Source organism: Balaenoptera ricei, chromosome 13, assembly GCF_028023285.1.
Source record: "Balaenoptera ricei isolate mBalRic1 chromosome 13, mBalRic1.hap2, whole genome shotgun sequence".
In the NCBI taxonomy this organism is placed as follows: Eukaryota; Metazoa; Chordata; class Mammalia; order Artiodactyla; family Balaenopteridae; genus Balaenoptera; species Balaenoptera ricei.
The window spans coordinates 6,105,275-6,132,975 of record NC_082651.1 but is presented as its reverse complement, the minus strand read 5'-3'; the positions used below and the strand labels follow the sequence as shown (position 1 = coordinate 6,132,975).

General features: G+C 46.9%; 1 protein-coding gene across 33 annotated transcripts in view; it reads left to right on the top strand.

Moving 5' to 3' along the window:
* MAP4K4 (mitogen-activated protein kinase kinase kinase kinase 4) overlaps positions 1-27,701 on the top strand; it is a 170,622-nt gene that overhangs the window by 110,555 nt on the left and 32,366 nt on the right. For all 33 annotated transcript variants that reach the window (XM_059943100.1, XM_059943084.1, XM_059943072.1 and 30 more), the window contains 9 exons: positions 785-910; positions 2,202-2,312; positions 6,002-6,092; positions 6,520-6,650; positions 9,015-9,069; positions 10,478-10,556; positions 13,959-14,134; positions 15,379-15,451; positions 16,996-17,206. In XM_059943100.1, the coding sequence (XP_059799083.1) occupies positions 785-910; positions 2,202-2,312; positions 6,002-6,092; positions 6,520-6,650; positions 9,015-9,069; positions 10,478-10,556; positions 13,959-14,134; positions 15,379-15,451; positions 16,996-17,206 (1,053 nt within the window). The remainder of the gene's footprint in view (positions 1-784; positions 911-2,201; positions 2,313-6,001; positions 6,093-6,519; positions 6,651-9,014; positions 9,070-10,477; positions 10,557-13,958; positions 14,135-15,378; positions 15,452-16,995; positions 17,207-27,701) is intronic.

The window sequence follows — 27,701 nt, the reverse complement described above, 5'->3', positions numbered from 1 at the left end:
GGGAGGGGTTGGTGTGGGAGAAGGCGGGGACCTCAACATTCACAAGAGCAACTTATTTTTATTTCCCGGGCCTTTGTCGCCACCTGTCCCCTTCATTCTCCCTCTAATCTTCTCACACAGACGCTTCATTTCTTCCTCTGCTCATCTTACTTTAGTAAAGCGAGAGGCGGGGGGATGAGGCCGGTCTAGGGACAACCTGCCGCCACTGAGCGGTGTTTGTGTTTCCGGGCTCCTGGACTGGCCCGAGTCTCTAGGGGGCGCTGTCCGTCCAGGACCACAGGGCCCCTGAGCTTGGCCCCGGCCCCGACCCAGGGTGACGCTGCTCTGTGAGGCTCTAAGAGGTGAACCTTCCCTGCCTTAAGTGCGTCGGACGATTTATACCCGCAGATGTTCTCTAGAAAAGAAGCAGCCCTTCCTAGTCATTTGAAATCGTATCAGCCAGTTTCCTTTTTCCTCCCATTTTTACAGGTGAGTCAGTTGAGGCCCAGAGAAGTGGAGTGAATTGCCTGGGGTCGCGTGGCCCGTGGAAGAGCCAGGCCACACTTGCCCTCTGCTCCTGCTGCTTTCTGTTTCATCTTTACCTTTTGTGCTTGTATTTCTTCTTGCAGAGCTTGTAATCGCATTTCAAAGGATGCGTCCCCGAAAGTCCCCAATTACTGGCACAAGGGTAAAGTGTCTCTCCCTTGCTGGAGGGGCTGGGAACGTCTGATTGCCTGCGTGTGGAGAAAGTAAAATCCTGCATGTCGTTCAAAAGCTGCACATTTTATTTTTATTTTTTCTTAAGGATGAAGAGGAGGAAATCAAGCTGGAGATAAATATGCTGAAGAAATATTCTCATCATAGAAATATTGCAACGTATTACGGTGCTTTCATCAAAAAGAGCCCCCCAGGACACGATGACCAACTCTGGGTAGGCTGACGTTTCCTGAGCGTTCTGTGGGGTTTCCTCTTTGATTGTATTTAAAAGGGCATTAAGAACCTTCCAGAGGGGGGAGGGGAGAGAAAAGCAAAGAAAAAGGGGTAACATCTGGTATCTTCCCTGGCCTTCTCAGTGGAAGGTGTCCTGAATGTTTATTTTGGTGTTGATTTCACATTGCAGGAAAAAGAGTTAACTTTGTGTTTTGGGAATAAAATGGCACATTAAAAAAAAAAAAAAAAGTAACAAAATAGCAAGGAAATTAGTAGCTTGAAAATAAAAGCAATGTGATAAAACCTTTATGGAAATTAATTAGTGTGGAATCTCAACTACATGCATCTTTCTTTACTAGGTTGGAATGAGAGACAAATTGCAAGAAAACAAACTTAGATCAGTAATTTATTAAGAACAGTGGACTCCAGGGAAATTTATAGAATTTATACATATTCAACCGTATCTCTTACTGAATACATTTCTATTCAAGATGATGACACCGAGATAGTGTCAGATCTGTGGTTATCACGTTATGCCAAAGGTACTGGACTTATAGGGCAGGAAGATAGGTGAACACTCTTCTAATTTTTACAAAAGCCATTAGAGACTATTTGCAAAGTTAGGAAAGTAAAAGGGAAACAAGTTACCTTTATTTCCATTGCCCCTATCCAAACACAGTTAAATTTTTAGAATAGTTCCACTCAATTTATTTTCTAAGTACTTTGAAAATATACTTGTGTTCGTATTGTTGAAACATTTAGGTATTGTAAATAGTGTCTTTTAAAAAATGATGTGCTGCTTAAAAATAGTATTTCTCTTTTTCAAGAGAAATTTTAAAACTATTTTTAAACTGTACTAAACCCAGTTAATATAAAATAGTTTGAGAATCACGATGTGTGGAAAATAGAACATTTTAGACACTGGCAAGTTGGAAAGCCTGTTAAGGAGTATTTGGATCAGATTTCTGATGACTGGGCGTTGATTCGGAGCAAACGGTCCACTTGCATCTGTGCTCAGGAGAGAAGGGGGGCTTCAGGGCCTCTGCACGGGCTGCTGCGCTGGGGAACATGCAGACGCCGATCTCCTGGACCAGATGTCCGTGCCGAATAGATGGGGTGCGATGAGATATGCTCTCAGGAATTCGGTGCCTCCACAGTGGTCGTGCGCCCAGACCTTTAGGAAAGGAGGGGGGTTAGACTGCCCCACGACCTACCCGGGTGTGTGCTGACACCTGTGATGCTCTGGCCACCGGTGAGACGTGTTGGCCACAGCGTGTCTTGTCTCTCTCCAGCTTGTTATGGAGTTCTGCGGGGCCGGGTCCATCACAGACCTCGTGAAGAACACCAAGGGCAACACGCTCAAGGAAGACTGGATAGCCTACATCTCCAGGGAGATCCTGAGGGTAAGCGGGGCGCAGCTGAGGCAGCCAGCCGTGGGCTTGTGTTTCCATTTCCATTTGCCCAGCCCCGAGGGTTTCTGTGCGTTAGTTGCGACCTGTACAGGTTATTCTTTTCGTGACAACCAAGGGTTCTGTATCACCAGCTGGCTTTGATAGTTTAAGCCACATCATGGTTTTGAGCCTGGCAAGTATCCAAAGAAACTAGACTTAGAATAGTTTTTTTTTTTTTTTTTTTGGTATTTCCCTGAATTCATCCTGCAGTTATGAAGAAGAAAATCAGAGTGGAGAGGAGGAGAAATAATCTCTAACTCTTGTGTTTATGGGAGTTGTGTGTCTAAGCTTATAAAGCAATATTAATGGCACTGTATGCTGGCTTTCAAAATCGTCTTGTGGACTTCGGCATTAACTGTTAGAATCTGCTGCAGTATTTATGAGGAGAAGTTCTAATGTTTAACGTTATTTACAGCCAATTGGAAAGCTGGTTTATGATGTCAGAGCAAGTTCTTGGCTACTGTTTGAGCAGCTTCTAAATGATTCCTTTCAGTAGTAGAGCTGTCCTGAGAGCACAGGCAGACTGTTTGAAAATTTCGTATTTGAAAACTGCATGTGAGTTGCCAGTGGGCCTCTTCCCTCTGGTCAGCTGGCACAGTTTTTCTCTCTACTTTACCCCTCAATTACACACTTAAATTACTTGGTTGGATTTCATTTACCGACCACATTTTAAAAATAAAGACTATGGAGTTGAACTGGAATCTAATTCTTATGTTTCTGTCACTAATAAAAAAAAAAGTTACTTTATTTTTTATTTATAGATAAATTTACTCCACTTTTTACGTTTAAGTTTCATAGAGGACTGCAGGTTTTAAAAAATGCCGTCTAGAATTCAGAGATAGTTTGAATTTCTTTTTATTTAGATAGTTTACAGAGCCCTTGACAACAGACAACGCCCTTAGGAAAACCAGTTATAGAGGGTGAGATGGGAGACCCCGTCTTCTCATCATCACATTCAAATTTCATTATAAAAATATCAAGATTCTTTTATGGTTATTATAGAAGCCTTAACATGGGAAACTAAGCCTCCTGCCCTATACTGCTGTGAGGGAGTTCAGTGAGTGGGCAGGTGTATTTATTATCTTGATAACGAAAACTCAGGGTGGGCAGGAGAGAGCAGTGGCTAAGAGCGTGGACGTCAAGTGAGGTAGACTTGGATTTGAGTCCTGCCTCTGCTGCTTACCTTCTGCACATCCCCTGCCAAGTTACTCCACTTTCCAGACTTACTTTCTGCATATGTAAAATTTAGGTCCCAGTCCTATGAAGGAAGTACCATTATTATGAGAAGTAAATGAGTTTTAGTGTCAGGAATCAGTTAATGTAACATGTGGGTAGGTAACTAAGTGTACACAACTGTTTTTCCACCACTGAACTCAAGACAGCATGTTTTGAAAGAAGCCCAGGTTGCTTGAGGCCCCAGATCAAGCCGAACATAGTAGCTCAACGAACATCTTTTCAAGATGCAGCAGATGTTTTCCGCCCCCGTGGGCACCTGAAACGAGAGTTTCCTTCACGTCACTTCATCTAGGATGGGAATTTTTCCTACGACGAACGTCTAAATGGACTAACCTCAAACAAAAGCTTCTGGAAGAGTTGGTGTCATGCACTCGTGTGTTCGTCACGGGTCACGAGAGTCAGTGTTGGGAAAGAGAGAGCAGGGTGGTGAGAAGGCCGCTCGTGGGAAAGGAAAGGGCGTCCCAGAGGCATGCCGGGGGCTGATTTCTGTGGTGACAGACGTCCTCATTCCTTGGTGGACGGTAGGGTCAGTTGCTGCGGAGTGAAGATCTCAGCAGGTTGAGAGTTGTGGGCACGCGGGCCTCGGACGGCAGTAGAAAAGCTCTTCCGGGCCCACCGAGAGCCTCGAGACACGAAGCCGCGTGTTCCTTCCGGCCCGTTTCCATGGTCACCATCCACACGGCAGCCTCACGTTTTCATAGAAACCAGCATAGATCATCCTGAGCGTGGGCAGTTACAGCCTCTCCCAACCAGCACCGAAGACGGCCTTTGACTGCTGCTTCATCCTGTGAATGCGACGGACTTACAGGACCGTGTTTCCGAGTTGTGGACCTTGATTCATTTGCTCTTGGACGGACGCTGCCTGTGTACTGGACTTGCCATCTCTGCTGAAGAGGAAGGACTGCGGCTCACCGTGGCGGGGGCGGTGGAACGCGCCCTCCCTCCCAGGTCCTTCATTCGGGAAGACCGTGTCCGCTGCGCAGATCCTCGCGGCTCGGGCTCGCGCGCTGTACGAGCTGGCAGACACACCAGCAGCGGGCCCTCCCAGAGGCGGCACCCGCAGCCCTAGGACAGGGGGATTGCTCGACAGGAGCCAGAGTGCAGGCAGGCCACGTTCGTCTGAGAAGATGTGGTACTTAACGTCTGCTTCTAAGATAATTCTGGAAAGTGTAAGAAGGGGGGTTTTTGAACATTAAGAGAATAAAAAATGAACTGAAGTAATAAAAGTAGGAATTACGAAAGAAGGAAGCTGCAGTTTTTCATCTCTTCTTCCGCTGTTCAAAGGTACACCAGGCTGAAAGGAGGGAGTTTCTTCCTGACGATACCATGAAGATACCATATATTTTTAGTGCTTTTCCCCCTAGTTGGTGCTTTGTGGTATAACACTGCACATCCTGTGTGCTGGAAAAATACACAGAGCCATCACATAAGCTCTCTTCTGTTTCACAGGCAGACTGGTAAATGATTTTAGAAACCCCCATGTTAGAAAAATTAATGTTCTAGGGCAGCTGTTAACGTTTAATTCATATCCTACAAAGTAATGATGACAATAAAACCCCACAAAGAAGTTAAACAGGACAAATCAAATAAATCGTTACTTCTAATCTACCCTTTTTGAATTGAGACGTTTTGGAGTTAATAGGGTGCTTGTCGCTTACGGAGGCAGGCTCTAGATTTGGCTTCTCTAGCTAAAGTCAGGACAAGTAAATGAGTTGTGAGAATGATGCCTTTTGGTCTTTCTGACCATATTTGGATGAAAACTGGATTTTTGTTCTCCCACCACCTCTCATCAGAGGCATGCTCTGGGCTTCGTTCCAGATACGAGGTCATCAAAAAGTGCTGTATGCCCAGTAGGATTTATTTCCTTGGGAAAGAAAGATACTTGATTTGAACATAAAGCTCTCTTGATGGCAGAATTGTTTTGCACGTGGGGTGGAGGTCGGGTCGATCAGTAGCTAGCAGTTTGTCGCTCTTTGGTGGGAAAACCAGGCTGGATTCAAGGGCCAAACCTTAAAACCCACTCTCGCCCTTTGCTTTTCCCCTGGGATGCGTGTAGTTCAGATCTACCCCCAGGGTCACCCATTTGCAAGATAGGCGTGCAGCGTGGGAAAGGAACCACCCTGTACACAAATAGCACAAACGACAGCAGAGACACTGCAGATGGTCATCGAAAGCGTGCCGTTGGGGAGCAGCTAGAAAGTGGTAACCCGGCCCTGACCCATTGGGATTGGGGGTGCTTCTCTCTGTGTGGTGTCATTGGTGATGTCTTGCTGGAAATGCACTGAGGTTGAACCGTATGTTCACAGAAACTTTTGGCCTGTGTGCACACTTTATTATAAAGGGTGTGTTCTGGGCTATTCACTTAGAGCGACAGAACTAAATCCAGACCTGTCTTTCCTGCTCAGGGACTGGCGCATCTCCACATCCATCATGTGATTCACCGGGACATCAAGGGCCAGAATGTATTGCTGACCGAGAACGCAGAGGTGAAGCTTGGTATGTGATGGGCGTGCCACGTGATCTAATACCCTGCCCGAGTGCGGTTAGCTGAAAACGTTACCCCGTTTCTCCTTCTGTCTTATCTAAGACGTGGGAGCTGGGCTTATTGCTTAGCCTGGCTCCTGGCTCCCTTCCCCCGTGCTCCTGGCTCATCCGGAAGTCCTTCTGGTGGTCACTGTTGCGATGCCCAGGGTGATGGTGGGCCCAGCTTCCCCGGGAGCTCCCAGGCTGGTTGGGCGTCTTGCCATCTTGGTGGCTTGGCCCTGGAGAGGGTGCTTCTTACCCCTGTTGGTGGGAGGTTGCAGTGTGTGCAGTGTTTCTGTTTGGTTTGCTCCGAAGACCTCTGATCCTCACGTTCTTCACCTTGCCGTTGACCGGTTTGTTGATTGTGTTCTACTTCCCCTCCTTCCTCTTCCTGCCGCAGTGGATTTCGGCGTGAGTGCTCAGCTGGACAGAACCGTGGGGAGGAGAAACACCTTCATAGGCACCCCGTACTGGATGGCTCCCGAGGTCATCGCCTGTGACGAGAACCCCGACGCCACCTATGATTACAGGGTGAGGCGCCGGCCCTGCCTTCCTGCGGGTGGGGCTCCGCCGCCAGTCCCCCTCCCTGCTGCTTCACGGAGGACCACGTGGACCCCTGCTGCAGGGGCACGTCTGCCGCGACAGTATTTTGAGGCTTTTTTTTTTTTGGTCCATTCTGCATCACCCCTGTTCTGTTACTAAGTACGATGCTGCTTTCAAGGTGGGGTGGGGCTGTGTGTCACTCCGTTGTTGGTAGAAATTTTTTTGTCCTGAGTAATAAATTCAGTGCTTCTGCCCTGTTTGCTATTCTTTCTAACTTGAAGAGTATATTATAAACATATTTATGATTTTAAAAATACTGTCAGAATATATAGCAATAGCTTCATCTGTGTGAAATTTTAGAGTGTTGTTAAAGAGCTTTGCAGCTTTGCTTTGGTCACAAATATATGTAGACTATTAGAGTGACCTCTAGGGACTTGTATCAATAATGCACTTTCTGATCCTGATGTAAAACCCATATTTGATCATCAGACTCGGGTTGAATATGTTTGTAAAAACTACTTAAAAATTCTGTTGCCTTAAGTAAATGAGTCAGAGTGGTTGATGCACCTGTTAATGATACTCACAATTGAGTTCCTATCTTACAGCGCGCTGATGTATTTAGTATTTATTACAAATACCCAACTACTGGAACTCAATGTAAGCCTATGGTGGAGAGGAATATTTATTTTATGTTTTTATATGCTGAAATATTTTCAAATAGATTATAGACTTTAGGAGTTTTCACTCTTTGTTATGTCATTATGTATCTCTAAAATTTGAAAACATTTCTAACGCATCCAAAATATTATACCTAAGTAAATTAAAAGTAATTCCTTAATGCAGAGTCCATAATTAGACCCAGCTCGTCTACACCTGGTTTGTCCAAACCAGTATTCAGTATAGGACAAGACGTTGTATTTGGTTGTCTGGTGGTTGAGTATCTTTCAATGAAGAATATCACACCCTCTCCCCCAGCTCCCGCTGTCTGCATGACACCAACTTGCTGAAGGGGCAGTGTTCCACCATTTCTGAATTTCACCTTTCCAGTCTCTGTAATGTCATTTACCTTGTTTTCTGTGAACTGGAGAGGCTCCATCAGTATCGAGAAAAGCCTCAGCAGGATCCCCTGAGAGGAGGTGGCTGTGGTCTGTTTGCATCACCCCAGGGAGCGTGAACGCCTGGTGGTCCCGCCACGGATGCCGCCCATATTAGTTTCTGGTTAAGGTGGTGAATTGCTCTTTGTACCTGAGGGTATAGAAAACTCCGGAAAAATAACGGAGCAAGCAGTTCATGGGCCTATCTTTATTCCTGTAATAAAACATATGTGCTTGAGCTCCATAGCATAGTTACAGGTTATTTAGGAAAACCCTTCAACTGATAAACTTTAAGTAATTTCTTTATTAGGACAGTGTCTGAACAAAAGAAGGCTAATGATGAAAAACCATCTGTTATCTGCTTTTAGAAAATCTTGTTTGGATTTTAAGAAATTAGCTGATAAGACCTCATCTGTCATCCAATGTATATTGAATGCCTACCACATGGTAGTCACAATTCTGGGGATACAAAGGTGAATAACACAGACAAAAATACCTGTCCCCATGGAACTTGTATTTGAGTAGGGGATAAAGTTAAAATTCAAATTTTAGGGAATTCCCTGGTGGTCCAGTGGTTAGGACTCCACGCTTCCACTGCAGGGGGCACAGGTTTGATCCCTGGTGGGGGAACTAAGATCCTACAAGCCGCATGGCATAGCCTAAAAAAAAAGGAGTAAAATTCAAATTTTAAAATTAATGTTTTGGGGAATCAGAAGGAAAAGACTGCATGCACTTAACTTATCTCACACCCCTGACTAAGTTTGAAGGAAGAGTAGAGAGACGTGGCAGCATGATTCCGTTTAGTGAGCGAGGGTGGATTTTATTAATTCTTCTGAGGACCTTTCATAAAGAGTACTTTCTAGCCTTTAAACGTTTAACATCATAGTTAAGTTTGAGATATCGTCATAAAACATAAGAGTAAACATCTGTCTAGGCTGGGAGTCTAAATCATCAAATGCTTGGAAAGAAATGAACTGCAGAGCCCGCAGTGGGCGGGTAGGGAGAGGATGTAACGGGGACCCACCTTAGTTCAATCATAGATACAGTTCTAATTAACAATCAGTGTTATCTTTATTGCATCTTTCATTCTTTTGGAAGGTGTTCTTCCAGATGTGTTTGTGCTTTTAATTTCCTGGCGAACTTCCTTTTGGTTCGTACCCCAAAGAATGCAAGTGAGTCATTTGTGTGAATGATCAGCAGTGGGGAGTTGGTGGCCTCACAGCAAGGACAGTGTCCTAACATCCCGCTTTGTTTGCAGAGTGACCTGTGGTCCTGCGGCATCACAGCCATTGAGATGGCAGAAGGCGCTCCCCGTAAGTAGCTTGCGTTCCTTTTTAGCCCAGTTCTGTGTAACTTAAACCTAGTCTCAAGGCTTCAAAGAGAGTGGCTGCGTGGATGAAACTGTTCCGGACGGGGCGTTCAGATGGAGGAATCATAAATACAGTGGAGTTTTCGATGTGAAAGGAATTCTTGGCATGCATTAGTCCTTTTGAAGATCTCCATGAGGTCCGTGGGCTACGTTATCTTTTATTTAAGTTGTAATCAGACGTGTGACCTGAAATTATTCTGATGTCAGATAATACAGAGTAATTTTTCTTTTTACAGTTTGAACTTAATATTCAGTGAAACTGGTCCTACCACAGGAAATTTCAGTATTACTTATGTTTTAACTTTACAAATAGAGGCACAACCTTTTATCTGTGGAATAACTTTCTTCAGTATTATCTATGTGAAATTTTGCTTCTGCTTTGGAGTAAATCAATGACAACTTCATGACATTGATTTTTAATCAGGAACAGGGTAGAATTTCAGAGAGCAAAGGGAAAAACAGCATTTTCTGCTCGTCCCCCGTTAAAAAAAGTGTATACAAAGAATGTATAACTTCCTGATACATAGTCGCTGCTGAATAAATATTTGTTGAATGAATGATAAAAGACTGCCCACAGCTAAGGATTAGTTTGCACTGCAGAAGCGGCCGTCTGTCTTGATCACCACGTGCTCCCTTAACCGAGACGGGGAAGGACTGCCTGGCCCTTTGTCTTGGTTCTCTTTCACGGCAGGAACAGTACCCTCCTTTCCTTTGGCCCCCATTTCCCAGCTGCCTTGTAAGAGTCTCGTGAAGGTAAATAAACACTCGGAAATACCTGATGTGACATACTCGTGTGTACACATGCACCTAACACGCCTTCGTTGGGCAAGTGATCGGAGAAGAGGCAGTCATTGCACAGAATTAAACAGTCCTATCTGGCGCCCCCCATTTTTGCTCTTCCATAGGCACACTCGCTCTAACAATCAGCAGCGAGCGTTCCTGGAAGGCTTAACGCGCCTGTGTTCCAGGCGTTGTGTGAAGGCCTTTACGACCGAGTCTAATTTAATCCTCACAACAACCCTAGGAAAATAAAGTTATCTCATTGTCATCTGAGAGATGGTGTAGAAACTTAAGCTGTTAGCTCCTTTAGGACGTTGAATCAATATTTATCTTTGATTTATGAAAACTTTCCAATGTCTGCTTGAAACTGTATGTTCTTCTCGTCGTGCTTGTCCTCCTCATATTTTGCTGTGTTTAAGTGGGGGATTCAGGGTACGCCCTCAGCTGTGTAACTAGATGTGTGGACTGCCTGACGTAAAGCATGCCGATCGGACGCTGGGCAGAGCGTGCGCCCCTAGAGATCAAGAATGAGTGACCTGAGCACGTACTGACACGCCCTCTCCTCTCCCCAGCTCTCTGTGACATGCACCCCATGAGAGCGCTGTTTCTCATCCCCAGAAACCCTCCTCCCCGGCTGAAGTCCAAAAAATGGTAAGCTGTGTGTGCTCTGTTGTTGCTGTCCTTTTCCTTTTTTTAAAAAAAAATTGTTCCTTTTTCTAGTTTGACTTCAAGGCAGAATTCTGGCCGTTCTGAGTCCAAAAGAACACACGAGCCAGTGCCCCAAAACACCAGTTAAAAAGTGTTGTATCGCTTTATTTTTTAATGTTTCTTTTTCTTGATCATTTGTCCCTGAATGATACAATAGTGACAAGCCACCTTATGAAACACCAACACGTTAAAGAAAAAGGTTCCGTTTTAATACCTAAACCTACCTCTCAGTGTAATATATTTCTAAACATCTTTACACGAAGAAGCAAAGCTGTGTTGACTTGTAGTTCGTCAGTTGAAGTAGTGTCTTAAAATCCATGGAAGGGTTTGCTGTAGTTATTGCAGAACTTTGAAGTCAGATGGGCCCCTGTCATCCCAGCAGCGTGCACTGGAGGAGGGGTCCTCTCCCTGGGCCACCCCCTTCCTTCTCCCTCCTTGTGCATCTGCTAAACAGAATTGATCCCGGGGAGGGAGATGGTGACGACCTCCGTGCAGGAAAGCGTTCAGAAGCGCAGCGGTGCGGGGTGACGCTGGTTTGGTGTAGTTTTAAAATCTCGGAGGGAAAGGGCAGTGCTTTGTTTTCTCGCTGGAGCATTCTGCCCACTTGTTTCCTCCCGAGGGTTCCTCTGAGTCCTTTCCTGTCGGTTCCTGTCTGCACTCAGGCTCTCATGCACTCGGGCCCTCCCTCCCTCCTCTGCCCTTCCTGTTTCCTGGGCTCTGCTGTCTGTCTTACCTACTGTGGGTTTTTTTTTCCTTTCTGAAACTGTTCTCATGAGTTTTCCAGGTGGTGTTGTCTCCTCTTAGGTTCTTGATTCTGATTCTGAAATAGGCCAGAGAGCTCCATTTCAGCCTCCTTCTGTCCTGGACTCGGTCTTCCGGCTGTTAGGTCGTTCTAGAGCCTCTCTCCCATCCGTGGGTGTAGACACGCACGTGTATCGTCACTCGTTTCTTTCCTGCTCCTCCCTGCCCTCCGCATCCTTTCCCCAATACGTTTCACCATCCTTTCCCCACCTTTGTCTGCTGGCAGGGTTTCCTCCTTTATCCCGTCCTTCACCACATTCAGCTCTGGGGAACTGAGGTCGTCTGGTTCCACTTACCAGTAATTGGTGAGGTTCTTTAAGGCAGGACGGTTGCAACGATTTAGCCCCGGTTGGTCTCCTATGTTAAAACTTGATAACCGGGGGCGTCCATGGGTGGCCAGCCCTGGGAAACCAAATGTGGACAGTAGATGTCGCCAAGGAGTAAGCTGCGGGGCTGGGTACCACTTCATCCGGCTCATGCTGAACTGAACGACGCTCACTTTCCCCTTTCTTTTTCTCTGTCAGATTTTATTAAAGCGAGCTGATGCTCCACCTTCAGGGTATTTCACAGTTTTGTCAGTCGGCCCCCACTCTGATTGTTCTGTCCATGACTTGCAGGTTTGCATTAACCGCCGTGTGTATAGTACAGTGAGATAAAGAGACGGATGTAGATGACAGTAGATTCTGCCTGTGCTCTTCCACCACACTTCCTCTAACTGCGCTTGATCAGATGCATTCTCAGCAATTTATGTCACCGCCTCATTTTGCCCCGGTGTTCTGAGCGGGGAGAGGGTTACAAACATCAAGTCCTTCTTCCTTTACGGTTGCTGTCTTTCTGTCCGCCAGATGTAAATTTCCACGACTGTTTTTGGAGAAGTGGCCTTTAAAAGATGATTAGCAAACTCTCTTTCAGCAGAACCTGGTCATCGACTTTCAAGAATACATTGCAGATCATCGATTCTCAGATGTTGATCTGTACACGGCACATGAGAATCCCTTTGGAATTTTTTAACTTAGGGCTCCAACCTCAAAGTTTCTAGTTTCTTAGGTTTGAGGAGTGACCCAGGCATTTGTATTTTTAATAAACTCCCACAGTGATCTTTGTGGGCAGTGGGGTTTGGGAATCTCTGTGCTAAGAGCATTCCATCACTGCTGTGTAGAATCTTCTGCATTCTTCCTTAACCATAGAATAAAGTCACAACTTTAGGGCCCTTCTCTGAGCTGACCCTGACCTATTTCTTTTACCCTTTTCCACTTTTCATACTAGTATCCGAAAACAGTTCACTCTTCCCTAGTACTCTGCTACCTTGTTCATGTGGTTTCTGTCACTCTGGAGCAATGGCTTTTCTCTCCCATCTTTGGAATGTCAGAAATCCTCCTTTTTCTTGACGTCTGACCCACTCCACTGTCGGCAGTAGTTCTTTTTTCTTCCTCGCAGTTTGGTTATACATCCGCTATTGTGTGTACATACATTACTTCCTATGTGTATCTCTTACAGAGCCTAGCATAAACAAATGTACATCGTTGACACATAAATATTTGTTGAACTGAACAAAAATAGTAAGTCTGAGTAGAAACAGAAGACAATACAAATGATTCTTAAAAGCAGTGAAATAACTGGAAAGGACTGAACTAATTTTCTCAACCACATTTTTAAAGACTGAATAACTCATTCATTCAACAAAAATTTATTACATACCCATTGTAGTCTACATGCTCAGAGTTGGGCATTGCTGACAAATGGAGAAGTAGGAACCAGTCCTGACCTGTACCATTTTAAACCAGGAGGAGAGACAGAAACATAAATGTGAAGTGTGCAGTGTGTTACATGCAGAAAACCCCAAAGGAAAGGCTCCTGACCTGGGGAGGGCGGGGTGCAGTGTTGCCGGGAAAGGCTTACCGATGGGAGGGTGTCTGAGCTGAGTCTCAAAAGACAGGGTGGGTGAGAGTGTGTCAGCCAAGGCTAGGGAGGGGGTCACTGTGAGCCAGAAATGGAGAAACAGGCAAAAATAAAGTGGCTGGTGGGGTGAATGTTAACAGCAGGGTCCTTGCTCCCCTCAGCACTATTATTTCTGCCTCTGAACGTTAAGCATAGAGAACTGATAGGTAAACCAGTCTGAAACTGATGGAAACATCACAGTGACAGGATCAAGCCCCGAGTCACTTACTCGGCTCCCTTTCTTACTCTGTGTCTGTCCTTGTCTTTGAGGATCCCGCCATCTCTCCTCTGCCGTCTTCACGTTAGCAAAGACCTCCCTTTACCCCCTTGCCTCCTCCACCCCGTGATTACATGACCAGAAAGCAGCAGTAACTCCAGCTGCCTCCGAGGCCCCCTGTGTGTGGTGTGACTCCTAAACCGTGTTTAAGTGACGCTCCGGGCCCCGTGGTCCCTGCTTTGTTCCTTGTTTTATCCCTGTGCCTTTGCAGCGTTGTTCACAGTGAATTCTGAAGCCCTGCTCTGTTTGCAAGCTTGTAAGTTACTGATACATTGGAGCTTTGCTCTTTGTGGTAGAAATTTGATGATCTTTTTTACTTCCTCTTCTAGGTCAAAGAAATTTTTTAGTTTTATAGAAGGGTGCCTGGTGAAGAATTACATGCAGCGGCCCTCCACAGAGCAGCTTCTGAAACATCCTTTTATAAGGGATCAGCCAAATGAAAGGCAGGTTAGAATCCAGCTTAAGGACCATATAGACCGGACCAGGAAGAAGAGAGGAGAGAAAGGTATTAAACCTGTTTTTTATTTTCATCTTAAAAAACATTTGTTTAGGTTTTTGCCAACCAGAATAGGTTATTCCTTTCCCACCCGCGTTTGTGCCCACCTGGCCGGGGCTTGAGCGGTCTGTGTCTGCCCTGCACCCAGGGACGGGCCGAGGGGGCAGATTGGCTCCAGCACAGGGGACCGGCGCTGTGCAGTGTATTGCCAGGCTGACGCTGGGTAGTGGGCATTGTGGCCAGTCAGCACCCGATGCCGTCCTGCTCCTCCGCGGGGGCACATCTTTGCGGCTGTGCTTTTCTACTTCATTATGGACCTTGTGTTCTGTCTGCGTCAGGCAGGGCTCAGAGCGTCCGCTGGGAACATCACCGTCCATGTGCTGTCCCGTTCCTCTCCTGCTCAAGAGCCCCAGGGCTTCCTACACTTTATGGGGGTGGTGTGGTCAGGCCCGGGCCCCCTCGGCCTGACTGCTTTTCTGTCTTTACTGCACAACATGAACATTCGCTTTGCCAATCACGCAAGGTTCCATTTGGTCCCCAGTGTCTGGGTTTCCTATCCTGACGTGTTCTGTGTCCACCTGCCTGGATTCAACGGTGCCTCCTGCCCAGCAGCGTGCAGGCCAGGCTTCACCACCGTCTTCTCTAAACCTTCTTCTCTCTGAGGCCTCTGGCTCCCATTGACCTTCCTGTTCCATGAATTCTTAACAGTAACTTTACAGAACGACGCTGGATAACAGGCAGCCCACTGCTGAATTTTTTTTGACACTCAAAGTTCAAGGCCAAAGAAGAAACTAAAAAGAGCAAGTTCAGGGCAATCCCCGAGTGCTAAAAGTAACCAAATATATTCCTTACTGCCTTAGTTTGGGCAGTTCATCTCTTTCTTTCGAGTTTGGCATCAGAGTGGACTTTGTGAATTTACTGATGCTCCAGGACCACTTTTCTTATGTGTCAAGGGCTCTAGAGCCCCTCTCACAGCCCTGCCCCCGCTTAGCCGTGCATCCCACAAGGGACTGTCTCGAATACAAGAGAATCTGCTCTCCTGGGGGAAGTAGGGCTGGCCCAGGGGACGACCAACCATTCACGGTGGGAATTGGTGTCACGCTCCTCCTGCCCCCAAGTTCTCCACACACGTTATTATTTTCTCAAAGAACAGATGGTTTTTATTTGGTGGTGGTGCCCTCGGAGATGCTTACCTGTACACGTGGTGTCATGACTCGTGAACTGACTCGTGTATCCTGTCCTTTTCTTTACAGATGAAACCGAGTACGAGTACAGCGGGAGTGAGGAAGAGGAGGAGGAGGTGCCTGAGCAGGAGGGGGAGCCCAGGTAATGACGGGGCTGCTCGTGTCCCTGCTTGATGGAGACACTGGTCCTCGGTGGTGCCGGCACTGCAGGAGATGCCCATGTAGTGTGGAGGAGTCGTCCTCGGTGGTGCCGGCGCTGCAGGAGATGCCCATGTAGTGTGGAGGAGTCGTCAGCTACTTTGAAAGTGCCTTAATACCTTCCATTCTTCTGTGCTTTCAAAGACCCCTATAAACATTCTCCACCTCTGGAGCCTCTGACCCGGTGGTTCTTTACCGAGACTGCGTTGCTTCCCCTTCCCCCAGTCATTTGGAAACATGCAGGTTGTGTCTGGTCCTGGGGAAGGGGAGCTTGCCACTGGTGTTTCTTGCTCCAGCAGGTGTGGATGGAAAACGTCTTATAGCATATGAAGCAGTCCTGCACACACACAATTTCCTGCTCACGGGCCAGCAGGGCCCCCTTTGAAAACACTGTAGTCTTTCCCAAGACCTGTTGGTTGGTTGGTTGGTCGGTTTTGCTCTTCCCACCAGTGTGGGCATCGGCATTTCATTGCCTCTGTTGGGGTGCGTTCTGTCCTGATCCATTCTGTAGTCGTTTTGGTCATCTCTGGCTCCCCGAGGTACAGTGAAGCAGAAGCTCGAAGATGTGGTAGCATGAACCTCACAGCGATTCATTAATCAGGGAAGAGGGGATTTAAAAGCTTTAATAATGGTCTTGCCTGCCAGCTGTTCATGCTGCAGCTACACGTAGCTGACGAGCTAGACAAAAGGAGGGTAGGGACAGTGGCTCGAGAGACCTGTGGGGACCTGTGTGCAGAGAATGGGCGTTTGAAGAGAGCATATCAAGAGAGAAGAGAATTTAATTGAACAAAGCTCCATAGTTACATAAAAGATTTGAATCCATTTGAGACTAAAATTTTTAGAGTAATTTGAACTGATTTCACGAGCAATATAATTGTTTTGGGTTAGGGACGCGATATAACGAAAGAAGCAGTTTAGGAAGATTGATTTGCCATTTGTTCTGGGAGTTTTGAAAGTGGAGAAGTGACTCTCAGCTGGGAGACCACCTAGGAGTGACGCTACTTTATCTGTGTGATGGCTCATCCTTGGGACCCACCTGGGCTCAGCTGCTGGCCCTGCAAGTAGAGAGCATGGGAGGGGGTAGCGGACAAGGCATGGTGGGCCACGTGGAGGTGAGGGGACGGCCAGTGCTGGAGATGACGCTGGCGTTACCGCCCGGGCGATCCCGGAACGTACGCTGCTGTTCCCGGTGGGACGTAAGGTGGTCTCGGAGGGCCTGATGACAGGTGGAAGGAGGTGGCTTCAGCTCTTCGTCGCAAGTTGAGTTGATGTGAGAATCCCACGTAGAGCTGTCCTGTCAAGCGTCCAGGACAGAGATTTAAGATATTTATGAGGCAGGTGGGAGAAGGGGCGACGCTGCGGAACCGTGGGCTCCTTGTGCCCGTGGGTGTGTTAGTTCGCTGGGTCCCGGGGTGGGAGGAGCTCGGAAGAGGACGGGCGTGGAGGCGGCATAGCCCGCGCCCCTGAGAGCCCCGCTTCCCCCTGCAGCTCCATCGTCAACGTGCCCGGCGAGTCGACGCTCCGCCGGGACTTCCTGAGGCTGCAGCAGGAGAACAAGGAGCGCTCGGAGGCCCTGAGGAGGCAGCAGCTGCTGCAGGAGCAGCAGCTGCGGGAGCAGGAAGAGTACAAGCGGCAGCTGCTGGCGGAGAGGCAGAAGCGCATCGAGCAGCAGAAGGAGCAGAGGCGGCGGCTGGAAGAGGTGGGGCGGCGGACGCCCGGGTCGGGCCTCTCGCTCTTCACCCACAGGCGTGGCCAGCGAGGCCCCCTCGGGAGGGGAGGGGCGCTCGCGCGCTGACGCAGGACCCCGCACTCCTGGAGGCCCTAGAAATGCGTTCCCCTCCTGTATAAACCTCAGGGGCTGCCCCCGGTCACTCGTCCTATTTGTGCGGGATGCAGGGCCCCGAGGCGGCATCGCCCGGCCCCGCGCCGTGTACGCTCTGGTCTGAGTTGGCCAGCTCGGCCTTGACCTCGTTTCCGTTCCACTCTTGGCCTCTGGGTCCCAGCTGGTGTGTACATATTTTTCTGAAAACACATGTACACAGGAAAAACATTTTTCTACAAATTCCTTAATTTCAGGTACATTTAAGAGGAAGGGATGAAGAAGAAAGTTATATTGGGCATGATACAACTGCTGTTCTGTAATCTAGCTGTTGTGCTGGGATTAGTTACTTGTTGGGGCGGGGGACACATTTTGTACCACCTGCTCGTTGTTTTTGTTTGTTTTTGTTTTTGGCTGCGTTGGGTCTTCGTTGCTGAGGGCGGGCTTTCTCTAGCTGCGGCGAGCGGGGGTTGCTCTTTGTTGCGGTGCGCGGGCTTCTCATTGTGATGACTTCTCTTTTTGTGGAGAACGGGCTCTAGGCGCGCGGGCTTCAGTAGTTGTGGCTTGTGGGCTCAGTAGTTGTGGCTCGCGGGCTGTAGAGCGCAGGCTCAGTAGTTGTGGCGCACAGGCTTAGTTGCTCCGCGGCATGTGGGATCTTCCCGGATCAGGGCTCGAACCCGTGTCCCCTGCACTGGCAGGTGGATTCTTAACCACTGAGCCATCAGGGAAGCCCCCCACCTGCTCGTTTTAATTCATTAATACTATCGACGTTGGTAATATGGTTACCCACAGCTTTTTCATTTTTAATTCACAAAGACATTATTTCCCTATGTTTCACCTGGGGCTCAAAAGAGTCTTTTTTCATCTCCTGATTGCCTGTTACTGTATATATCACAGCTTCAGATTTCCCATTCATAGTAGTTCGTTTCCATTTAATTCATACATCTTATTGTTTCACCTTTATCCTTCATGCCAGAAAAAGAACCCGAAACAACAGTAAAGCCATGTGTTGATACTGTACAGCGGAGTTTAGTTTAAATGACAACACATGCTTTTTCCCGAGTTACTTAAGGGTACATTTTGTGGGGAGAATCTTTGCTTCGTTTTGTGTGTTTATAGTCTGAATTCTGAAACTTTAGAGTTTGTCCTGGTTTAGAAAAGCAGTGTCTGTCTGTCTAAGGAGACTGGAAGTATTCGGCCAGCGCTTTGGAGGAAAACACAGGGCATAGCCTTGCCCTGTGGGAGGGGCGGCATTGCTATTTATGTAACTTTCTGCAGTTTACTTGCAAACTCTCTTCTAGTATTTTAAGACTCGGTGCTCTTTGAACATAACAGAAACCTTGAGTGGTTCCGAGGGTTTTCCGGCTGTACCTGGACCGTGTGGACTTAGTACACGAGAGTGCTCGAGTTCTGACGCTCTGGCTGTTTCTAGTTGCTTCTCTATGCAGTATCCTCCACGGTCCTTTCTAACCCTGGGCCGTACTTCCTTCAGCTCAGCGACGCAGGGGAGTTCGGTGGTTTATAACTTGAAGGATCAAGGACTGGGTCAGCTGGAGCCCCTTTCTAACACAGGCCCTGGAAACTGCTTTCAGGCCTAGTGACAGTGAGATAGGTGTCCATCATCCAGGCTCTGGACACGATAGGGAGTGAGGATTATGGGGTTAGGCCAGCGATGGCTCAAGGAAAGGAACTGAGGTTTTAAAGCGATTTGTTCCGTCAGCTAAATAGAGGCTAGAGAATCAGGGTTGTCAGCCAAGTGAGAACGTGGCACTTTACTGGCTTCAATTAGCCCTGTAATTTCAGCTTCTCAGTAAAAGTTCAAACTCACAGTCACCTTTTTAACTTCTTAATCAGGGAAGATGGAGCAGGGTCCAGCAACGGTGGCGTTTGCAGGAACAGAATCCACTGATTTGGATTCTTGGTGATCCAGCGCCTTTTTGTCAGCCTGGTAATGAAGGCCCCAGGAAGTGGTTTGGGAATATTTGCGCCACAAATGATTTGTAGCCCTTTACTGGCATCAAAGGTATGAGGAATAGGGATTCCTTTTGTTATTATTAACAAAGTAGATAAAGGTGGTCATTTTCACTCGTAAGATAAATGATGCTTAAAACTGAAAGGTGATAACTTTCTGTCAGCGACTGGCAAAAAAATGGTCCCGACGTCGAGGCTGTAGGGAAACAGTGGAGCTGTTCCTTTCTCTGAAAGTGCCATCAGATCCGGCGTCCTGGGGCTAAGGGCTTCTCCGCGCCCCCTACTGTCTCAGAACCTCGCCGCAGGCGGGGGGAGCGGTCTGCCCCTCGTAGGCCCTTCATCTGTAAGAAGTCCGTGTGGTACGTACATCCTCCGCTCTTGCTTGGTGCCCGTTGAGATTTGCTCCTGCTGGGATCTCTCTGCTTTGTTTCTCTTGCTTTCTCTTCCTTGGCTCCTGTGTCACCTGGAGATCTTGGAAGTCCTCGTAGATATTTTCAAGTCTGTCTGCCAGTTTTGCTGAAAATGATGTTTCTGATTTTTCTTGTTGCTGTTGGATGGTCCCAGGAGGAAACTGGGAGCGTGCTGAGCTCATGCGGCTGAGTTCACACTGGTGGTTTCGTCCCCTCCTCTCCTGCCCCTCACACTTGTCCTCCTCGTCTGGATGTTTTCTCAGCTTACTCTCAGTTTGTTACCCAGATTCAGAGCCCCGTGTGATAATGATCTCCCTCTATCGAAAAGTTTTAATATTACTCTATTACCTTTTATATGTAGATGTATCATCACACCTTGGGATCACGTAGAGCTTTGCCTCTAGCTAATTTCTTTTCCCCACCCTGGCCAGCTTTTTTTCCCAGTCTATTCTTACATTTTTTTTTTTTTGTTTTTTTGGTTTTTTGTTTTTTTTTTTTTTGAGCAGAAGTGAAGATTACTTCATCATACTGTCATTTTATCCTAATGGTTTTGTGCTCTTTTTTTTCATTGACTCTTGCCTTGGTACCTACTACCTACTCCTCCCATTCCTGTGACATCCACACATGGTCACATCTTCTCATGCCTTGTCTAAGTTTAATAGAAATATTATACAAGACGTCCTGGAAAAAACCTCATTAGTGATCTAAGTTAAGGTGACTTTGTTAGCTGTTGTACTTTGGGTATGTTTTTGAACCTGTTACATATTGAAGTCACTTATGTCCTAATTCATAATTTTTCAGTTTTGACCTCGTGGAGACTGTCAAATTATTGGTAAAAGCAAGATACATTTGTCTGTGGTTTGGTGTGCTACTTTATTCAAAAAAAAAAAGAACATTTCTTAGGGAAGATTTGTTTTTAGCAAACCTATGATACTATTGTAACAACAGCACATTAAAAAAAACCTGCATAATCTTTTTATTACAGATAAGAGACAAAAACTTTTCATTTGAGGTTAGAACTTATCCTTTTCTTAAAAACAAAAGACGAAAAAGGGGAGAACTGCAATTCCCTGTGTGTTCCCGATCTTACCCGTTTGTGCAGACGACTGTGTGCTCTGCAGACTTCGAACCCGGCCAAGGACTTCACTTAGAGGGCCAAGTCCCCTTTTCTGCTGCTTGCGTCTCCCTTTCTGTTCTTGAACTGCTGGTAGGATGTTCCAGACTCCACACTGTCAGAATTTTTCTGCAGGTATTTAAAACAATAATCCCTTCTCTTTATGATCTGCCCGAGTTTTCAGCCCCGGAGATGCCGTAGTCCCTGTGCTCTGGGGTCTCCGCTTCCCGCAGAGAGGGGCGCGTGTGGGTGTGTGACCAGCAACTCCTCCCTCTGCTTTTCTTCTACCAAGAGGACGCATGCTTACATTCGTCTCTTGTTTCTGCAGACCCCATAATGACCCCAGTTTTAGAGAGGTGGGTGGAAGTGGAAGAAATTAGAAACAAAGTAAAGTAAGAGAAAAAATTTTGTCTGACATCAGCCCCAGGCTTCGCGCTGCAGACGTGCAGCGAGCGCAACACGGCGGAGGTGTGGGCGGTCGCGCGCCTGCGTGTGTGCGCGCGTGTGTGTATGTGTGCGCGTGCGCGCCGCCTCAGGGGAGGAGGGCGGGGCGAGGAAGGAGGGCGGGGCGGGGCGAGGAGGGCGGGGCGGGGCTGGGCAGCCATGAAGGCGATGCCGCTCACGCCCTGGGCTCGTGGCGCGAGCTGTCCCGGCCTCCCAGCCTACCCTCCTGGGCTGCCTGTTTGTGTTGGCCTTGGACAAATGGCGGGCGTTTTACGTGGGCGGGCTTAGCGGAGGCCCTGGAGGCTGCTGCGGATGCCGAACACAAACCTGCAGGCGCAGTGCGGGGAGGTCAGCCCCTCTGTAGGGGGAGCCGTGCTTGAGCCCTGACCGGAAGGCCGCGCTTGCTTCATTTTTTTTTTTTTTTTTTAAATTTTATTTATTTATTTATGGCTGTGTTGGGTCTTCGTTTCTGTGCGAGGGCTTTCTCTAGTTGCGGCAAGTGGGGGCCACTCTTAATCGCGGTGCGCGGGCCTCTCACTATTGCGGCCTCTTGTTGCGGAGCACAGGCTCCAGACGCGCAGGCTCAGTATCAGTAGTTGTGGCTCACGGGCCCAGTTGCTCCACGGCATGTGGGATCTTCCCAGACCAGGGCTCGAACCCGTGTCCCCTGCATTAGCAGGCAGATTCTCAACCACTGCGCCACCAGGGAAGCCCGCTTCATTTTTTTTATTGCCGCACGTGGCTGTCTTTTGGTCTCCGCACTTGCAGGAGAGCTTTCGCCTCTAAAATGAGCCCATCTGGCCCAGCGGAGGTGCGATGCCTTTTAAAAAAAAGAGAGAGAGAGAGAGAGAAGAACATTTGCGAGAAGTGGGATTCGTCTTGAAGCTAAATTGTAACACTAGGAAAGCCTGGAGCGTTCTAAGAAAAACGGAGCGAGCCGTGGCAGGCCTCTGTGGTTGTCTCTTGGCTGTGAGATCTCAGAAGGACAGTGCGGGGACCCGCTTCACCCTTCTGCCCACACAGAGGCCCCTGCTGGGCGCCTCACTCGTGTCTAACGGCGAGTGCGTGTGAGCACAGGGTGCGCCTTCCACACTCAGCTCCAACCGTGCTGTGCACGGGGGCCTTGCTTTTTGCCAGGGGGCTGCTGTCTCGCCTCTCAGAAGTCCTCAGCTCATAAATGTTCTTTTGGCGTCCCAGTCTAGCGTTTTTTTCCTAGTTAAATTTTGTAAGCGCTATTTTAATTCAGCAAATGTTATTTGTTGCCTAAAGATGGGGAAGAGTTGTCTTTGGGGAGAAGCAAAGTAGTTTAGTAGTTTCTCCACTAAAGTTGGTCAGAACTTGCACTTAACAAACTCAAGGGTTGCTGGTACACGTGCAGACACATGACCTCCAAAGCTCTTGGAAATAGTCGAACCTGAAGAATAGATTTGTTTATTAAAGTTTAGTTTCTGTTAAAGCCCGTAAGTCCAGTGGAGTGTCTGTAAATGGACCCCACTATTATCAGCATGACCTATTTAGAAAAGTTCGAATTGTGAGATGAAAGCATTGCTTTTAAATACCAATCTAGAAAGAGAACTTAAATGTAATTAAAGCGTAGTTGGAAAAGTACATATTTACTCAGGCATGCTTGGAAACATTTAAGTAATAAGGAAATCTCTATAATTTGAGAGATTTGGAAATCACTTTACAGCATCATGCAGTTTTTCAGTTTGTTTGATTTTGTTTTTAAAGAAAGAATGATTTAAGAAAATAAGAATGACAGTTTCAAAATGCTTCAAAGGATTTATATCATGTTTACTGCTCTTAATGGGGTAAACCTGAGCAGGCATGTTCATTAGAGTCTCCTGGGTTTTGTTGCTTGAAATCACAGGCAGAAGGTTAATCTAGTGCGGATTGAGGTTGCTTAGCTGATTGCTGATGGTATATATGTTTCTTTTTTGACCATTTTCTTTTGAAGTTCTGTTACAAGAGGCCAGCTTTTCACATTAGTAATCTATTAAGGTATTTACTATGGGCTTTCTTTAATCTTTAATTACCCCCGAACACACACACATACACACACACACACCCCAGTCAAGGGCCTGTTCTGACTGTAGTGGTTTGTATGGTTGGAGTTTAAATTTTTGCTCTTGGTCCGATTTACAGCTTCAAATACTACAGCATAATGTGGAAGAGGACTCGGTAACTACATTGTTCTTTGCCTTGGCCGTCAGTCTCCCGACCAGGACTTGCTGAGTGGGCAAGTCCAGGGAAATTTACCACGTTCTACGTTGTCTTGTGGATTTTTTAAAAGTGTGTGACTTACCTTACCTATAAGACTTGGAGGAGAGGGGCTGTGTCTGATTCATCTTTGTGTACCCATGGCGCTTCACAAGTATTTCTCAAATGGAATCAGCATTTGTATCCTTGTGTATGTCTGGAAAGAAAGGACTTGTTCTGTAAACTTACAGCCATTCTTCAGTGAACCTTTGGGCTTGAGATCTCTGATTGAGTTCCAGAGCCACCTTAAAGAGCTTGGTAGAACATCGTGAGGCACAAAGCGTGTGTTTAAAGTGTGAGGCTCTATTCAAGCCCGATGTGCACTTACTAGGTGATCCTGAAAAGATGGCTTTATGATTTGGTTGGATTTTGTAGGACCTGGAGATATGGGTGGATTCTTTAGTCTTACTCTAGATGCTAAATGTTAGAAAATCACGGCATCTTGGATATTTACAGGGAGCGGGGTGGAGATGAGCGAAACACGGTCCTTACTTTCAAGGAGCTTATGGTCTTTGTTTGTGTGTTGATCTGGTAACCAAGAGTATGATACTTCCACAGGACCAAAGAAGAAAAAGCCTTTCAGAGGCTTTCACTTGACAATTGAGATCGTTAGTTGTAGCCTGTCCCTGTTTGCAAGGTGTTTGCTTACTGTTATTTTAAGACATGCATTTTGAATTAAACTTACTATAATAATTTTAGATTATTTTAATTAAGTAATTACATAGTAACTTTATTATATCGACTTTGGTAAAGAGTTGAACAGAAACAACTTGGTGTCTACCACACTTTCATTGAGAAATCCCAGTGCAGTGACCGCGAAGAACTGAAGATGGCCTAAACAAGGAGAACAGCAAGCGCACCCGCCTCGCCTGGAGCCCATCCGCTGGTGCCACGCCCGTTCCAGGCGCCCCCATCCACTACACCCTCCCCTCACCTGCGGACTCAATACTGCACAGACCCCTCTCTTCAGAGGCTGACCCGCCCAAGGGAAGAGGTCACGCTGCCTCACAGTCACCTAACTCGGAAGCTTCACAGCCACAGCTTGACGCTTTGCTTTTCACTGCCTTGCATGTCAGTAGATGGCCCAAGACTGAGGACACAGAAAAATCTTTAACTTGAAAGATTCCAAGACACATAGAAAAAGGAGCTTGAAGGAAATAGAGACAATGTGGGGAACAGAGAAAATATCTCACACGCATACATATACACATGCACAGAAATCTTAATATCCTTACAGAGAGAAGATATAAAAATCATGAAACAAGACTATTCAGAAAATAAATAATATTTTTTTAATTTTTAATAAATTCAAACTCCCAGAAAGTGGGGAGAGAAGTTTAGGGGAACTAGAACAGAAGAAAAACAGAATCAATCCAGGTGGTTTGACTTCCATTTAACAAATGGTCCAGGAAGTGAATACCAGAGGGAGAACAAGCAGCAAGAATTCAAGAGAAGTTTCCAGAACTAAGAAATAATTTCTGAATTGAAAGGCTTACTGAGTACCCAGCCCAGTGAATGAGAAAAGACGCCATTCAGAGGCACGTAGATCATCTTGAAATTTTAGAAACTCAAGGATGAAAAGAGGATCGTAAGAGCTGCTGTCAGGGGAACAAACAGATAGAGGGGTGTGGGTGTGGGTGGTACTAAGTGTCAAGGATCCTAATGGGCTCAGATTCTCCACAGCAACATCAGAAAGTAGGCGGTGACACACCAGTGCTTTTGCAACTCTGAAGGGAAATTAGTGCCTCCAGCCAGAAGTATATGCACAGCATGGGAGCAGAGCTTTTGTGACTTACAGAGTCTCTCAAGTCTTCTACTTGTCTTCACGCTTCCTCAAGAAACTGCTAGAGGATGTGTTCCAGCAAGTAAGAGAGAAGTTGACGGGATCCTGAGTACAGGAGAGGGTCCAGAAGTATTCCTGGGAAGCAGGTGGGCAGAAAGATGGGATGCCTGGAGAGCAGCCTGTCTAGGTTGGCCCAGGAGAAGAAAGGGCTGTGAGAGGGTTAATCTCGGGAATAAAGAAAGAATACCCGACCCATTTGACCATATGGAAAGGAGTCTTATGGTGTAGACTTTACAGATGATGCTATGATGGGCCCATAAAAAAACAGGCAAACAAGCAAGCAAGAATAAGGCAATTTTTTTACTATTTATGTATGTATGTATGTATTTTGGACAAAATAACATAGATTTATTTACTCTTTTAAATATAAATTTTATTCTTTTAAATTTTTAAAAATTGGCCTCAGATTTTTTTTTCTCCAGGTAGTCACTAGTTAACAACAATCAAAACGGCACATGGCATTTTAGATATAAATGATCGGGGGGCGGCAGCATAGCAAATGTTAATAAATAAAAGAAAGGTTGTTAACAAAGATGTATGTCTTATGGCTTGAGGATGGTTAATTTAAAGTCTAGTACTTTGATTAAAAATTTTTAAACACAAATGAAAATGGAAAAGGCTACTTGTAAGGGCATTGAAAATTGAAACTTAAAAGTTCTTAGTAGCATTCAGTTAGATGAAGTCAAGATTTCCCACCGGCCTGGGAGCCCTGCCCTCGGTGTAGTTGGCAGTAACCCCCAGAAATGGATTCTGCACATTTCACCACGTTGCAGCTTCCGGCCTGGTATGAGAAGAGTGCTTTCACTGAGGCCAGAGGATGTGCACGGGGTCCCGCCCCTCGCCGGGACTCCGGGTGACCACAGCTCAGGGGTGCGAGGCAGGGGGTGAGCTGAGAAGCCTCCTGGGCGTGGGCTGGACCAGGGTCAGCCCTGCCCTCGGTAGGCGGAGGCAGCTGTAGTTGCTGGTGAGGGGCCGGCGTGGGGGAAGCCGGCTCCCGTGCTGCTTCACTCCCTCCCTCCGCTCTTCCTTTGTGATCTCCCGTTGTCTTCTCTGGAGACAGAAATTTGAACCTCGAGGCTGGTGTGAGGTGGACACTTGCCCGCATCTGGACTTAACGGCTGTGTGGCGGCCAGAGTGCAGCCCTGCTTCCAAGGCAGCGTGGCAGCTTCCAGGACTCTCACTGCAGTTTCTCTCCTTGTCTGGCTCTTTCTGGAAGAGTCCTTGCTGATACCAGCCAAGGCATCGGCTCTGCTGTTTTTGAACTAAAGAATTTTTCAAGATTCTGTAAATCACAGGAGAGGAGAAAGCAAGTGAAGCCATGGCTCTTCTTTTTTGTTTTGTGATCCCACGGGGCTAAGTGGCACCTTTCCTTCAGCATCGTTCCTAAAAATTAAAGAATTTTGGTAGCCTGTGTGGTCTGTAAGAACAGGGCAGCGGGTGCATCTCTGAGGCTGTTGCGGTGGTGTCTGTGGTCACGTGGCGTTGTTTAGCGCAGTGCGGCAGCCCGGAAAGGTTTTGAATCTTGCATTCCATCAGTAAAAAAAAAAAATTGAGCATGTATCTGGTAGAGATATATCTAGTAATTTTGTATAGTACTGATACGTACATTATGAAATGTGCAAAAGTAGCTATCTTGAAGAATGAGCTGGGAGTATAAGAACATAAAAGTTCTGGGTGTGTTTTTTGTTTTTCCCCCTCAACTCCGGTTGCCTTGCTGGCCTGTAGAGACTGCTGGCAAACACATCATCTCCCCCGGGAGGTGGGGAGGGAAAGGGAAAGCCCAGACCTTTCCAAGGGGGACGGTCCTCTGACAGTTCACTGCTTGTGAGACCTTGGCTCATAAGCAAGTCATGTCGTTACCTGAAGGTGGTAAAATTCAGTGTATGATATTCTTTGCCTCTTCTGACCTGTTCGCTTGAATCTGATTGGCTTGAAAAGCTAAGGGGGAGTTTTGAGGGGTCGACACTGGTTGCCTTTCTTCTCTCTTCTGTTTTCCTTTTGTCTGACTGACTTTGAGGGGAATTGTTAGTCTCCACCTGCCTTCTTCTCTTGTGGTTGTGGTTCTAGAGCTGTGCTAGAGACTATTTAAATGTAAATTAACTATAGTAAAATAAAATGAAAAACTCAGTTCCTCCCGCATGTGCTGGGCACATTTCAGGTGCTGAGTAGCAGTGGGCGGCCAGTGGCCGCTGTGCTGGGATGGGGCACCTCTCCATCCCAGGGGGGCTGCGAAGTGGCTGCATCACTTTGCAGGCCAGCACGCTGCACGTTTGTGGGAGGAGTTGGTTGATTTATACTCTGCGCGGTGGCAGTGCTTTACTGACAGATAGATGT